This window comes from Euleptes europaea, chromosome 14, assembly GCF_029931775.1.
Source record: "Euleptes europaea isolate rEulEur1 chromosome 14, rEulEur1.hap1, whole genome shotgun sequence".
Taxonomy (NCBI): Eukaryota; Metazoa; Chordata; class Lepidosauria; order Squamata; family Sphaerodactylidae; genus Euleptes; species Euleptes europaea.
The window spans coordinates 27,831,440-27,847,921 of record NC_079325.1 but is presented as its reverse complement, the minus strand read 5'-3'; the positions used below and the strand labels follow the sequence as shown (position 1 = coordinate 27,847,921).

The 16,482-nt window shown below is 46.1% G+C and overlaps 1 protein-coding gene across 1 annotated transcript in view; it reads right to left on the bottom strand.

Moving 5' to 3' along the window:
- The window catches only part of TACC1 (transforming acidic coiled-coil containing protein 1), a 59,228-nt gene that overhangs the window by 32,821 nt on the left and 9,925 nt on the right, over positions 1–16,482 (bottom strand). The window contains exon 3 of the mRNA XM_056860253.1: positions 919–2,047. Coding sequence (XP_056716231.1) covers positions 919–2,047 — 1,129 coding nt within the window. The remainder of the gene's footprint in view (positions 1–918; positions 2,048–16,482) is intronic.

Genomic DNA, 16,482 nt, shown 5'->3' with positions numbered 1-16,482 from the left:
TCTGAAGCACACACTGCTCATTTACAAGTTTAAAAGGTAAGAAACAGCTGTCCACTGAGGAACTTACCTTGCATGTCTGCATCATTCTAGATGTGCCTCCTGTACCCAAGGTGGCAAACCAAATTCAGTAACTCATAAAGAGATGCAACAAGCAGCCTCTTCTGGGGTGGGTTAAGTCTGCGGCATCTCTGGTATGAGTGATTCATCGCTTCACTCAGTACAGAGACACTGCAGGGTCATCTATCCATTCCCCCCCCCTACTCCCAAGCAGAGGCTGACTGAGAATAGGAGCAGTCAGAACAGTGATTCATGCAGAGAGGAGGAGGATTTAAATATTTAGCTGACAACTCTCTCATATGCCCTGGTCCGCATTCTGGGAATTGCTGGGTCAAGGGGCAGAGCTTCAGAGCCCTGAATAGCTCCATGCCTCTTGTCCATGACGAACAGATGACGAAGAAGAGTTGGTTTTTCTATACCGACTTTCTCTACCACTTAAGGGAGACTCAAACAGGCTTACAATCACATTTCCCTTCCCCTCCCCACAACAGACACCCTGTGAGGTAGGTGAGGCTGAGAGAGCTCTAACAGAGCTGTGACTTGCCCAAGGTCACCCAGCTGGCTTCGTGTGTAGTAGTGGGGAAACAAATCCAGTTCACCAGATTAGCCTCCGCCGCTCATGTGGAGGAGCGGGGAATCAAACCCGGTTCTCCAGATAGGACTCCACTGCTCCAAACCATCGCTCTTAACCACTACACCACACTGGCTCCATGTAAGAGTAAGTGATTCAATACATACAAATATCTGCACAATTCTGCTTTGCTTGGTATGAACAAGGTACAGCCCAGCTTCCATCTTTGCAAGCCAGAGGGCGACCACCCCTTCTGACAGAGCCAGACATCCCAGGCCATCAACACTCACGTTATCAACCGTGATTTGGCCTTTGGTGAAGCGGAGCCTTTCTTCAGTTCACCTCCCTGGATCTCCAGCACCTGGGACTCCAAAATCTCATTGAGGCTGTTCTCTGCAGTGGGGCAGGAGTCAGCTCCGGCACCAGCCGAGGGCTTGAAAGGGTCCGCTGTCTCGAAATTATATGAACCCTTTTGCAATGTAGGGGAGCTCTGTAAAGCTGAGCTGCCTGCAAAGGGATTGAAGTTAGGGTCATCCCATTGGCTGCTGTCCACCTGGTGGGTGACCTTAGGAAGCGGTACCTCAAGTGCATCGGCAGCAGGTGCTTTTGCCACCTGCTCAGCGCCTGCCACAGGTCGGGTGGCACTGCCTCTTTGCCTTTTAGGAGATAATTTGCTGGCTGGCTTTCGGCCGGTTTTCCTTGGCGGGGCTTTCTTGGTCTCTGTGCTCTCTTCTCCTTCCGCAAAATCAAATTCTAGTCTCACAGCCTGGCCCTCCAACTCACTGACTGCCCCCAAATTGGACTCCTTTACATCACCCTTTGGAAGGACAAAGCCTTGCTGAGATGCAGGGGGAGAGTTTTGGAGCTTGGAGCCTCCCATCACGAACGGGTTAACGTTTTCGTTGTATGTCTCTGGGTCAAAGCGGTAGGAAGCTTTGGGGACAGGGATGCCCTCTGTGGCTGTTTCGCTTTCGGCGTTCTCCCCTCCCATTTTCTTCTGGAGGGCAAGAGGTTTTGCTCTTGGGAGCTTGCTCTTGTTCACAATGAGCGCTTCCCCACTCAGCTTGGCTCCCGCAGGCCCTTCAGCTGGGACCTCTGTGTCTTCTGGGGGTGTCCCCCGTTGTTCCTCTTGGGAAACTGACGGCACAGAGCTGGCTGAAGCACAGTCTAGAGCTGACTTCTCCAGAGGAGCCCTTTCCTCTGCAACGGCTGCAGGCTGTTCTGCAGACAGCTTCGTTGTGGGCGCGCAGGGAGTCATGGATGAACCCGTGCCAACGTCGGGTTCTAATGCCAGCAGCTTGTCAGCTTGTGGGACTGCAGCGTCCGCCTGCAAATCATCCTCTGCTGAAGCTGAGTCTTTCTGCCGCAGGGTCTTCTCCAAAACTTTGGCTACCGAGGCTGCGTCACCTTCCTGAGATGCTGAAAAATAAGAGAGACAGAAGAACTGAGTTAAGTGAACACCCTCTATATAAATAACTCTGCAAAGTAGTGAGCTTAAACCTGATTGTTAGACCTGAGACATATGTTTAAGCTCAATTCAAAGTAACAGCTATCACGTACAAAGCTCTTCAAGGCCTTGGACCCTCATATTGGCAAAACCGCCTCTCCACCTATGTCCTACCACAACAACTTCACTCACCTGAGTAGAATCTTCTGCAGTGCCACCCTGTAGACAGGCAAGATCAACAACTGCCCAAATGCTAACATTTTCTGTAGCAGCCCCCGCTTGTCATGTTTAATAGTTATGTTTTGTTCTGAAGACAGTTCTGTCTGCAATTCCTAGTCCTATTACATTGCTTATTAGAGGAAACATCCTATTGATTGCATCGATTTACACTGTGTAATCTGCATTGAGACTCAGTGAGAAAGGTGGGCTATGAATAAGGTAAACAAGAACTTCAAAAATCATTTGTAAGAGAGAGAAGGGTCTTAGTGGGAAAGTGAACTAGAAAAAAGTAAACAAATAAATAATAAAAATCCATTCATAGGATTCTCCCCCTGAATAAACGAAAATTGTGCAGAGACGCAGCAGTTTTAAATGAGGCTGGGTTTTGCCCTTTTCAAGCAACTGTGCACTAAGTGCCTTATTTAACTATCCACAGTAAGTACTCAGTCTTCTGCTGATGACAAAGAGAAATTTATGAATAAGTAATGAAATCTGACGAATTCATTAAAGTTTGGATATCGCAGTCAATTCCCATATATTACTCATGGTGAACCTAAAGAATCTGCAATTAAAGTTCCTTCTAATTAACTATTTATATCATTCAAGGTCAAACCACACATGATACTGAGGGTATGCAATCAAATCACAGTGCACAATTTAGCTGCGAAATGCAGCCATGGGGGACCCTGACATGGATCAAGTTTGCAGCGCCAGAGAAGAGGAAAATGAACCCCCTCTCACTCTTTTCCCAATCAAAAATGTACCACTGCCATGTGCTTTTAGGTCCAATAAGGAAACAAGACAGATATTCTCTCTTCTTTTCTCTACAAGAACTACAAACGGGGTGGCTGATCAGGAAAACCAACCCTAGGGAGGAGGAAAGACTTAAAAATAAATGCGTAACATCTCAGCCCTGACCTGAATCCATCATGCAGCTGCAAACACGGTGTAGTGTTTAGAGTGTCAGACTGGATTCTGGGAGACATGGATTAAAATCCCCATTCTGCCACGAAGTTTGCTAAGTGGTCTTGGGACAACTATATGGTCTCAACTTAACCTGCCTCACAGGGCTCTTGCGAAAAGAAAAAAGAAAAGTGAGAATGGATGACATTTTCAGCTCCTCGGAGGAAGGGTGGGATAAAGATGTACTAGACTGGCATGTTTTCAGGGTAAAACAAGAAAGAAAGGAAAAATTGGGAGATTTCATCATGGGACTCCAAACACAACCTGTAATCTGGCCTTCACAACCTGAAACTAGAGATGCAGAATAGCTCAGCTGCATCCCTCCACAAGAACAAAGCTACAAGTTGAAGGGGGAATTGACACGCATTTTGCAGAGTCTGCATAATGTATTCCAATGACAAACTTCGGAGGGGGGGTCTTTCATGCAGGATTCTAGAGAAAGAAATATAACCCAGCAGGGAGCGTGGGAAAAACCATACAGCTACAACACCCACCCAGGAAACATCTGAAAACAGCTGTTCCTAGAACAGACTAGCAAAGAACAATACTTCATGTGTCTGGACTAGGAAATCTGCACCACGGTCAATTTAGTCTTTGGGATCTTCTTCATAAAAATCAAAAGATGGGATATAAATACTTCAACTAATTAATTAACTTGCGCCCCGGGACTCAACCAGACAGGTGCTGTTCCCTACAAAAGTTTCACTTTCCTTTGGTCCCGCCAGATCTAGGAACTGTCAGGGCTTGCTGCAAATCTTGGCCTTTTCTCAGGATTCGTTTGTAAAGACTGTGGGTGAGGGAAAGAAAGAAGATCGACTATGAGATTATAGGAGGGCGTGACAGGTTTCTGCTAAACATGTCTATTTGGGTGCAATCATCGCTGAGGCTCCTGTCAACTCATCCGAGGTGAACGTTGTCTTTTTTTATTTATTACGGGAGAGGCCCAGGGCGTGGAACAAGAATCGCTAGCATCTGAACACACGCACAAATAAAGAAATCAAAAGGGTGAGCCTGACAGCACCTCAGTAGAACTGAGAAAGCCCCTTGGCGCTTCAGCAGCTGCGGAAAAGTTATTTCTCACAGAAAGACTACGCTTACACCACTGGGCCGAAAGAAAAAGCAGACGTTACACTGCTAGGGGTATAACTTGGCCAGAAACATTTTAATGCCAAATATGGAAGATCCAAATAGTATCCCCCCCCCCCTCTCTCAGGCAGGAAAGCAGCTCGAAGGACGTTTCCAGCACAGCTGGAAAGAACTCAGGGAAAATAGTTCTTCCATCTGGCACGAATGATGCTGCAAATATCAGAAGCGTCTGGAACAGCTTTATGGGCAAAAAGGCTTCCTGCATCTGATGGAGCAGACGCTTGTCTGTGCAAGTTCAGCCCACAGTATATTTGTGAGTTTTGAACGTTATGTAGTGGTTGGAGTGTCAGAGGAGGGTCTGGGAGACCCAAGTTCGAATCTCCGCTCTTTCCCTGAAACTTTGTGAGTTACCTTGGGTCAGTCACTCTCTCTCTCTCACCCTAGTCTACCATCTCAGGGTGGTTGTTGTGAGGATAAAATGGAGGGAAGGAGAATGATAAGCCACTCTGGGGAGAAAAGCAGACTCTAATAAGATAAGTATCTGCAGCACTTCTTGAACACTCTCTTGTGCAGTTCCTGTTCATTTCAATGGAGATTGCACAGAACTTCTAGATGGATTTTGCCTTGTAGCCTTGATCTGTCCATCTCATGCATTCATTCCTCTGGTTTGTACTGTCCCCTTTCTTCAGGGAACGCAACGTAGCATGAATACAATGGGCTGATTCCACTTTTTTCTCCTTACAACAACCCTGTAGGGTAGGCTAGGCTGAGAATGACTTGCTGTAAGTCACCCAGCGACTTTGCATGCACAGATTTAAACCCTGGGACACCCAGCGCAAGTCCAACACTCAGAGCCTTCACTACACCATTAACTGGGATTTGGGGGCATGGAGTTCCCAGTGGTTTTAAAAATGCCCTTACTGAGCGGGTCCGATCCAAATTGGGACCATAGCGCAAGGGTTACCCCCCTTTGAGCCTTCTCCCCAGGCTATTTTACAAAGCATAGCCCAGGAAAAGCACTGTTTTCCCTGTTCTGGAAACACACGTGACCTGCAAGTTCTGTACACAGAACTCCCAACGTCTCATAAGCTACTACACGACACCGGCTCTTCTTTTGGTTGCTATAACAGTGGCCAAAATCTATGGAATCATAATAGACCAAACTGGACAGGACAGTCTCTATGCAAGAGCACAAATGGATACAAATTAGACATTAAAAAAGTAAACAGCCAGAAGTCAGTGGGAGGAAGCGCTTCAACCTCCCTGAACAAAGAAGTTGACAACATTTCAGCAGAAGAGGTTTAAAAGGAAAGCTCAGCGAGAAACTGCTGAGTTGGACTTAATATGCAGATCTGCTACTATCCGGGGTGGACTCAATAGGAACTTAGAGTAAGTGGCTCACTGCAAAAAATAATTATTTCTCCTTACAAGTTTGTGTACGCTACTCAAATTAATCTACTAAGTCATCAACAGCTGGGAGTGGCCCCCACCTACTTCAAGCGAACTGTTTACTCTTCATGGGAACTTTGCATCATCAGTGCCCTGCATTGCAATGTCACACACTTTGTCCTAGAAAACTGGGCTTGCAGACTCGTTCTTTTGGGATAATGCCCCCGTCTCCCCTTCTTCGGTTTGTAACTTTGGGTTTAAATCTCTGTGAGAACTGAATGTAACACTTCATGCATCTGACAAAGCACGCTCGGGCTCACGGAAGATTCTGCTGCGATTCATTCATTAGATTCTACAGGGCCACAAGAGTCTGCTATTTTGGCGGCCGCCTCGCACGGATACCCCACTGAAATTAATCTCCACAGTGGATATCATCTGGAGTTTAAGGGGAGGGGCTGTGGCTCAGTAGCAGAGCATCTGCTTGGCAAGCAGAAGGTTCCAGGTTCAATCCCCAGCATCTCCAGTTAAAGGGACTAGGCAAGGAGGTGATGCAAAAGACCTTTCTCTGCCTGAGACCCTGGAGAGCTACTGCCGGTCTAAGTAGACAATACTGACTTTGGCTGTTACCGCACTTGTATTCCCAGCGATGTATTAAGAGTTTGAAAATGTTATAAAAAATACTGTTTGCACTTTCTAGGTATTCCCACCAATGTATTAAGAGTTTGAAAACGTTATAAAAAATACTGTTCGCACTTTGTTTGGCCCCTTTAGCTGTGAAGACGTCTTCCAACCATTTATAAGCCGTGGTATCCAAAAACCCTTTTAAAGCGATGTTTTTACAACATTTTCAAACTCTTAATACATTGCTGGGAATACAAAGTGCGGTAACCCCCTTTGATGGACCAAGGGTCAGATTCAGTAGAAGGCAGCTTCATGTGTTCATGAGTTATACCTGCTGCCAAGCATGTAAAAAAAACATTTCCATGACAAAAGGTGAAAAACACTGGTAGTAAAGGGATAACACTGTGCACTCAAATAGCATTTTAATTATCAGCATCACCTGTACTAAATGGCCTTTGGGCATTTTGTTTCAACTTCTTTCCCACCTACCCCAAGGGCTCAGAGTTACATAGTAGTAGAAAAAGAACTAGAAGCTTAAAGGCTTAATTATAATTCTTAATAGTAATAAATAAGAAACAGTATACAATTAAATAGAAGTAGAGGTATTAGTAAAGCAATGGACGATGGTCTTTTAAATTTGGGCTTCAACTAAGAATATGTTGAGGGTGGCGGCTGCGCTAGAGGTGGGCAAGAAATGATGTATACCCTTTCCTCTGTATTTTATATATTTATTTTTGCTTTCCTTTCCCACTTTTTCCCTTTCTGTACCCTGAAAAACTTAATAAAATTATTCAAAATTGGGCATTTCGTTTCAACTTCTTTCCCAACTTCCCCAAGGGCTCAGAGTTACGACATACCTCCTTTTAAGCTTCACAAAAACTCAGCGAGGCAGGAGCCTGAGGCTTTCTCAAGGCTACCAAGAGAGTTTTGTGACCAAGGGCTAAATGTGACATGACAAGAACCGCCATATGTGCTTATTCCTGGGAAAACAGCAACAGCTCATACACAGGGCTTTTTCTGCAGTGGCCCCACTTCTTTGGAATGGGCTGCCATATAAGGTGCAGGGTGGACAATCTTTGCTTGCTTTCAGGAGAGCCTGCATTAGTGAAGCCATTTCCTAGATTTTGGGGGTTTGGGGCGCTTGTGTATATGGTTTTAAAAGATATATTTTAAGGTACATTGGTGTTTTTTTTTTTTAACAGCATTTGTATTTAATACAAAATGCTTTCAGCCAAAAGGATAAGGCACCATATAAATGGCCTTAATAAATATTAATGTGTCTTCCCCATTCATAGGCTGAAGCAATGGAATGAGGGAGCACACGCCAGAGAAGACTCACCGGCCCTCATCCACACATTCCTTTTCATGCAAACATTGGACAACCCTCAGCTTTCTTACGTGCATAACAAATGAGGCTTTCCCCTAACCTGTTTACTTTCGCCTTGAAACAGTCTATGAACCCAGATTTCCCATGCCCAAGCCCAATGTATTAAACAAGCAACTGCTAAACGCCATAAGGGAATGAGATTACGATCAGGAGCTTCGAGTTATCACCACGAAGAGCAGCAAGGGCAATGTTACTGCTCTATGCCACGCCAATGATGTGATAAGACTTCTGATTTATATCTTGATTTTATTTGTTAAGTTGCTCTAATGCAGATTTGAGAGAGGGCCTTTGCATAAGCAAGCCAGTCGGCTAGCCCAATGAACACTTCAACACAAGTGAACGCTGCAGGCTCACCGCAGCCGGGAAAAATCTCTGAAACGTGAGCCAAATCAGCATGAGTTGCGATTCCAAGACGTGCCAGAGCAAATGCACCACCCTAGCACAGCTAGGACTGTAAGGATTGTGCAACTTTCACCCAAGACAGCCTCATGAAGCCTTTAAGCTCTTGGCAAAAAGCCTGTGAAAGAGGAGAGCACAGCAGTTCTTCTGGGGTCTACACAGGCCCTATCTGCAAAAGGTCACACAGCAAGGTCACACTAAGAATGGGGCAAGCCTCTCGACAAGACAGGAATGCTGCTCTGCTACAAAGAGGAGCAGGGTGTTGGATGGGGAGTCAGCTGCATAGTTCAAATTCCCAAATGCAGCCACAGCCAGTCCTCCCTTAAACCAGAGAGAATCTCTCCTCCACAGAGAATTCACAAAGGCCTAGAGAAGGGTTTAATTTCTGAGATGTTCCAAAAAACAAGAGAAACCTGCTACAGCACATCACCAGGCCCAGGGCATTGCTAAGGACAAGCCAAAGTCAATCCTGTAAGGCTTCTTCCCTGCTATTTAAAATGTTATTGCCATGGAACCCAAGGGCTAATTCAGTGTCATATACACACCACTTGACAACCTGCACGTGTGATTGAGCCATCAAAGATGTAACACCACAAGGTCGAGCCTTCCCTATCCTCTGATGTCATCTCAAACACAATGCTCTTCAATGGAACGTCTACATAATCAGATTCCAGTCATCAAGCAATGAGCAAGCATCAATCAGCTGAAGGCAAACCCATCTCTGCTACTGCTGAATCTAAATCTCTGGCACTGTGCAGAACAATGTTTTCCAAATATCTGATTAACTGAGGCACATTTCTCTTTTTCCTTAATTAAAATTGGAGGCACATCACTTACACCCCCCAAAAAATAGCTTTAGAGCATATAAATACTTCCCATCTGCTCAGCAGCCTGTCCCTCTGATTCTTGCTTGCATCATTAGAGGAGCAGGGATACAACTCATGCAGTGATACAACAGGCATCTCTTTCAGAAGCAGGTGATTTGGCAGTCATTCAGTATCAACAGGAGCCCACGCTTTGCGAATGCTCAAGTGGTCCCCCAAAAGCTATATGGACTGGTACAGAACGCTGAGGTTATAGGGACCAGCATGGTCCTAAGGCATTCTGCTTTTGGGGACCAGCATGGCCCCAAAGCATTCGGGCACACTTAAACAACACATCAGATCCATGAAATCAAAGGTGTGTGGAGCTGCTCTAACACTTCCTGGTGTATGCTGAAGCTGCTTCTGAAGAGCATCAGAGTGAAACCCCCCCATACCACCATGGAATAGCAACTCTGTTATTTAACCAGCAACAAGTGGCTTTTAAAATGAGACAGATGGCCTAGTTAAGGCATTTTAATGGCTCCCTAGCTTGACAGCAGCGTGCAACTCACTCAACACAGCCCATGTTCCCTGCACAAAATAATGCCCCTCGCTGCCTCTCAGGAACTGAGCAAAGAAATCAAGAGAATTTTAATGGATGCATTAGCCCAGCTCCGGTAGGCATACGGTCTAGCAATCCGCACTGCACAGTTTGGATGCTTCCAGAAGCATGTGCATTCTATCGGTCTGTTCAGGGGCACAATAAGGGCTGGTCCATGACATTTTGTTTTCTGGGGCAGACAATCCACTGGGAATTTCCTGGCCATTTTAACAGGGCTTATTTAGGGAACTGTCGCACCAGATTGACTGCCCCATGAGCCAAACACACCCACCCTAATTCTGACACCTTTTTTCTTTACAAAGCAAAATATCTAGCTGTAGAGAATTATTAAACTCATGCTGCCTGTTGCATTTGCAGAATGTTAAGCAACCAGATATAGTGATGCAAAATGTCAATTTTTTTTTCGATTGGAGGGGGGGAATTCAATTTTTTCCCCTAGAAAAGAACTGAAAAGTGTGTGTGTGTGTGGGGGGGGGGGGGTTTGAATAAGATGTAATACTTTATCAAGCCTTATTTCAATGCTTTAACAACATGAAATGCATCATTTAAAACTCAGTTACCTGATAAAATTGCACTATTTGGCATATTTATGCAATTTAAAAGCACAAATGGCTTCATGTTCTACAAGCAAAAATGTGAATATATAATGCTAAAGAAAAAGCTGCAAACTGCTGCCCCCTCTGCTACCTTAGCACACGCATCTTAGTTTCTGCCAGCTGAGAGAAAGGAAAAATAAAAATTGGATATAGAAAACACATATTTTGTAGTAAGCAAAAAAGTTAATTATTTAGAAAGAAATAGTTTCACACAGTTATAGTAGATGCAGCAACATATTTGAATACCAAATTAAACTGTATAGTATTGAAAGCCTTGACATCTCTAAGCAGAGAGAGAGAGATTTGGGCCTGAACTTTAAGTGGTCCACATCCATTTTACTTGCTTGGCAACCTCCCCTCAGTTATCCCTCCCTTCCTATGCTAAACCACCAAGCCTGATCTTCTTTCTCTTCCCTAGTCCATCTGCAGTACTGTGAACTGTCGAAGCCAAAACCACACAATTAGAATAACGTCTTATGCACATTAATGTGAAAAACAGCTTGACTGGTATACAAATGCATTTCAGGCATGGGCTTTGGGGTGGCATACAGTTCTGCCAGTTTTGAATGCCATCACATCGCTAGAAAGAACCTGGCACGAGTTACTGGAGGGCTTTGAAAATCAGCCGGCTGTGAGATCTAACTTGACACACACAGCTCATCTAGTGAGAGTATGCTATCTAATGGATTTGGGGGGTGGGAGAGAAATTGCTACTGTCTTGAAGGGCGATTATGAAATTCAGGGTTTAGCTCTTGAACTTACTTTCAATGCAAGGACCCAGCCTACAATAATGTTACGTAAAAATCAGAGATTCATCCGAGCTCAGTAGAAGGGCACAATCTTTGCCTGCGGAATGTCCCAGATTCAACCATTAGCATCTCAAGCTAAAGAATATCAGGTTGACAGCACTGGGCAAGACTTCTGCCTAAAACTTTAGCACGAATTTAAAATAATGGAATAATTTTTGGGTCCTAAAAGCACATGGAGCCCTGACCTGGATGGCCCAGGCTAACCTGATCTCGTCAGATCTCAGAAGCTAAGCAGGGTCAGCCCTGGTTAGTATTTGGATGGGAGACCACCAAGGAAGTCCAGGTTTGCTATACACAGAGGAAGGCACTGGCAAACCACCTCTGTTAGTCTCTTGCCTTGAAAACCCCAAAAGGGGTCGCCATAAGTCGGCTGCGACTTGAAGGCACTTTACACACACACACAAAAGCACATGGAAAGGCCACGGTCAGTGGTCAAGCACCCACTTTGCCTGCAGAAGCTCCGGGCTTCAACCTGGCTAAATGTGACCTCAGATAACAGTTGCTGGGAGACTCACTTCCCTGCCTAAGACCCTGGAGAGCGGCTGCTAGTCAAATTACACAGGACTGAGTTAGACGGACCAATGGGCAGGCTCAGTATAAGGCAGCTTGACAGGTACACTTCAGCTACATTAGGGCAGTGTGACATCCCTTGAAAGTTGCTTTCAGGTGGGGGCGCAAAAAACATGCCCTCACCATGGCAACGACAGCAAGCAGCGCAGGTACAGCATTCCCACATCAACAGGAGCCAGATGACTTAAGAATATAAGAAAAGCCATGCTGGATCAGACCAAAGCCCATCAAGTCCAGCAATCTGTTCACACAATGGCCAACTAGGTGCCTCTAGGAAGCCCACAAACAAGACCACTGCAGCAGCATTATCCTGCCTGTGCTCCAAAGCACCTAATATAATAGGCATGCTCCTCTGATCCTGGAGAGAATAGGTATGCATCGTGACTAGTAGCCATTTTGATTAGCAGCCATGGACAGCCCTCTCCTCCATGAACATGTCCACTCCCCTCTTAAAGCCTTCCAAGTTGGCAGCCATCACCACATCCTGGGGCAGGGAGTTCCACAATTAAACTATGTGTTGTGTGAAGAAATATTTCCTCTTATCAATTTTGAATCTCTCACCCTCCAGCTTCAGAGGATGACCCCTCGTCCTAGTTTTAAGAGAGAGAAAAGCTTCTCCCTGTCCACTCTCTTCAAACCTTGCATAATTTTATAGACCTCTATCATGTCTCCCCCTGAACTACCTTCTTTCCAAGCCTGACTTGAGTCATGTACAGACAGGATATGACGTTGTCCACATGCCCTCCTTTACTGTGGGGGCTTCCTGCAATCAGAGAGGGGAAATCCCTGTGTGGAAGCAGCCTAAGTACTAATATACCCATGTCACAAACTGGGTGGGGGGAGGCAGTGGCACAGAGCTGGGGCTGAGAAACGATGTCTTGCCGAAGGCCACCTGGGAAGTTTATAACTGACTTAGGAGATGATCCATGGCCTCCCAGCGCTCTCCTCTCAGCAACTAGACCACATCAGCTCTGTCATGCGCTCATTCAAATCCACGCGTCCTCCCCATGCACTTACACAAGGACGAGAGGTTTCCCAGGAACATACATTTCTCTTCCAAGGGCAGCACACAGCACCAGCCTCAAAAGACATCTACCATTTTGTGCATCTCCAATAAAGATTCCATTTTTAGCACCGTTTCTGCAGAGCTCGTTTTTGTGCAAAACACAGGCAGCCAATGTCCAAATAGTGATTTTTTTAAAAAGCGTGTATTGTGGTTTCTATGACTTAGTGCTGAGTCAACCTCAGCTGAGTGGCACAAACAGCTTTTCTTCCTCCCCCACAACAGTTCCATCAAGTGAGGGAGGGGGCTGCTACTGCAGCTGCCGCAATGCCCAGTCTCATCAAACTTTCAAGATGTGTTTTCCTTAGGTGCCCGGAGAAAAAAGCACTCCTTGATCCCAAAAGGCAACCTTGCTGTCCTTCAGGGCCAGACATCTCTTTCCTATCTGCCTCTAATAAACAAGGTCAAAAGCTCAGCGCATGCACCCCTCCCCAAAATCACCACCACTGAAACAGCTCCTCTGGTCTCTCTCCCACCAAGGGTACGCAAGACACTTCTCAACACTGAAGCTGCAGCACCTTCCCTGTAACGAAAGGCACAGGAGAAACAATGAGGGAAGGTGAGGAAGGTTTATGAAATTCTGAACAGGGTACAGAGGGGCCTGTTTTTCCTGTGTCACAAAAGAAAAACTGGGGTGACCTATGGAAGCTGGTATATACTATTACTCAGGTGAGACTGAAAAGATACTTGTTCAAATAACAATCTATAGATTTTTCCGCTGCTACCTTAGATGTCTTTATTGAGGTATTTCTGTCCACATTCAGGTTGCAGTTGAAAGGAAGGGCATTTATGCATGGTCGCTTTAACCTCCTTTATTCCCTGTTTCAGCCAGGATCAAATTTTTCTGTACGCACGTTGCCTCATTCCTTGTCGGCTCAACCCTGTTTCAATGCAAAAGGAACCTGGCTTTTCCCATTCCTCTTCTGGCCGAAGTAAACCGTTCCACCTGGCTCATTCCGTTATCACTGAGCAAGCGTACAACTTTCTCGGGTTGAGCTTCGCCCCACCCTTTTCCAAACCCCTCTTCAAGGCAGCCTACAGATAGCCAAACAGGGGAAGCAGAGAAGATTGGCTTCTCTCACAGCCAATCACGAAGCAGTGTGTAAAGAGGCAGGGATTCAAGTGCTTCCTGCTACCTCGGAGCTCTTTCTGAGCAAAAGAAAGGCTTTTTAAAAACGAGGCTTAGATTTCTCCCGCCCCCTTCTTTCAGATTGCTCCATTTTTTTGTTCTTAAAATGCTTTTTTATGCAGCAGTTGGGTTTGGGGAGAAAGAAATCTTATCTCGCGAGGTAAGCCAATTACAGAACAGAATTTAAAGGGGTGGGACTTGATTTGAACTTGGGAGACCGCTTTTCTGTATTCATGCCTCCATTAGCACACAGTTTTGTCCCTGATCATTCCAGCCAATGCATACAGTTTTCCCAAACCCGGGTTTCTTTGATCCTGGCTGAAATGGGGAATAAAGGAGGTTAAAGCGACCATGCATAAATGACCGAAGAAAGAGAAACCTAATCTAAAGAGTACTTTCCCTTGTCACAGGTGGCCAGCTAATCCGGCATCATGTGTATGGGAGTATGAGCCATTGTTTCTACAGGAGAGACCTATAGATACATGGGACTCCATGAAGAACCATGTGGAGAGTGGGGAGGACAATGGACACACAGAGAGAGGAGGGGTCAGTGGGTAGCTCCCAGGTTAAGACAAAGAGAGGGATACCCCATTCAAGGAGATAACATTTATACACATGTAGAGTGATGTAGTGCTCCCCTCAATGTCCAGGCATGCTGAGTCACTAACTCCAACAAACTTTCATCAGGGATTAGAGAAATTTAGGGATGAGAGGCCAGCTGTTACCCACAAAAGCCAAACACAACCTCCATGCAGAGGCAATATACCTCTGAATAATAAAACAATGGGAGGGGCTGCTGCAAGCTGGGGGGGAAACACTGGAGTAAAGAGAGAACCCTGGTCTGATCCAGGCAGGGAGTCTTTATGTTCTTAATCATATCAGCAGTTTCAATAGACTCACATTAAACGGGGAACCTTCATTAGAGACCAGACCATTTATGTAAAGGTGATCAGTTTCCTTGACATTCTGCTTTATCATTTAGCTTTTTTACGGTCACTGCACAAGAGGGACAAACTTTTTAAAATCACCATTTTGCAAGGCATTGTTCCTGAAATTCTTGTCTTCTGGCCTGACTCGTATAACCTGCCACGCAGACGGCAGCCAGCACCCACAGCACGACCCATCCCAATCTGGTAACGATAGCAATGCTAGCATGCATGGCCTCCTCCTCCCCAGATCCAAATAGCCAGCTGTCAAAGAAAGAGAAGAAAAACAGCAGAGCCTCGGGCAGGGCCTTACCAACCCATGGCCATGAAACGCAGCCTGGGAAGGGTGCGGAATACGGTCAGCAGGGGGTGTGTGTGCCATGATGGGCAAGACCACACCTTTGCCTAGAACTCTCTGGGTAAGCCATTTGCTCACCATCTCAGCAGCCTGTCCTCAAAACAAAGGCAAAAATGTTGGCTGCGTGTGAAGTACTTAGAAGAAGTGCTGTATAAACACTGGCGGTGTTCTGCAGACATGAGGACTAGAAACTTTCTTCTTCAGGGGTTCTCAGGGATGCAAACTCTGCACCAGGCAGCAGATTTAGTGCTGAACTCTATGGACACATATCTACTATGATTATTTAATTTTATTATTATTTATTGACTGTGCACCCCGCCCTCCCCCGGCTCAGGGCAACTAACGACCTTTTATACATATATTCCAGCAAGGCGGTAGTGAACCAGAGAATGACAATAGGGGCCAACAACCTGCAATGATTTCATTCCTTCAGAGGGATGGAGACAGAAGGACAAGAGCAGGAACACGACAAATAAGGAAGGGGAAGGGAAGGAGGGACAGAAAAGGAAGGGAGGCCAGGTTAAGATGTATTACCGTCACTGTCCTCAACCACAGGCCTGGTGGAACAGCTGTGTCTTGCAGGACCTGCGGAATTGGGCGCAGTCCCGCAGGGCGTGGGTCTCACTAGACAGTTCCACCAGGCCAAGGCCAGGGCCAAAAAAGCCCTGGCTCTGGTCGAGGGCAGCTGGATGATTTTAGGGCCAGGGATCACTAAAAGGTTGTATCCCGTGAATATATTCTCTGAAGGGTATATAAGGAGAGGCGGTCCCAAAGATACAACGGTCCATGACCGTTTAGGCCTTTGGAGGTTAATACCAGAACCTTGAACCTGAACCAGTATTCAATCTGGAACCGGTGCAGCTGGCAGAGCGCTGGTTGTATACGGGCTCTGCATGGGGTCCCTGTCAGGATCCGTGCTGCTGCATTTTGGACCAGTTCAGGTTTCCAGAGCACTCTCAAAGGTAGCCCTGTGTAGAGCGAGTTACAGTAGTCCAGTCTAGAGGTGACTGTTGCATGGATCACTGTGGCTAGATCGGTACTGGGGGGGGGGGGGGCGGAACAGCCCTTCCAAGCAGCTGAAACAAGTATTCTCCAAAAAGCATTTGTAACTTATAGCCTGAAGGTGGTCAGTTATAAACAATTAACCAAATGCCATTTGGCCAACTGTTGGGATTTTTTTTGGCAAGGTATTCCCAATGGGCTAAAGGAGGCCTGAGTTTAAGCCAGGCTATAAGGCTTGTGGTGAGCTGTAGTACTGCAGTCCAAGCTCCGCTCATGACCTGAGTTCGATTCCGACGGAAGTCGGTTTCAGGTAGCTGGCTCAAGGCTGACTTAGCCATCCTTCCGAGGTCGGTAAAATGAGTACCCAGCTTGCTGGGGGTAAAGGGAAGATGACTGGGGAAGGCACTGGCACATCACCCCATAAAACACAGTCTGCCTAGTAAACGTTGGGATGTGACGTCACCC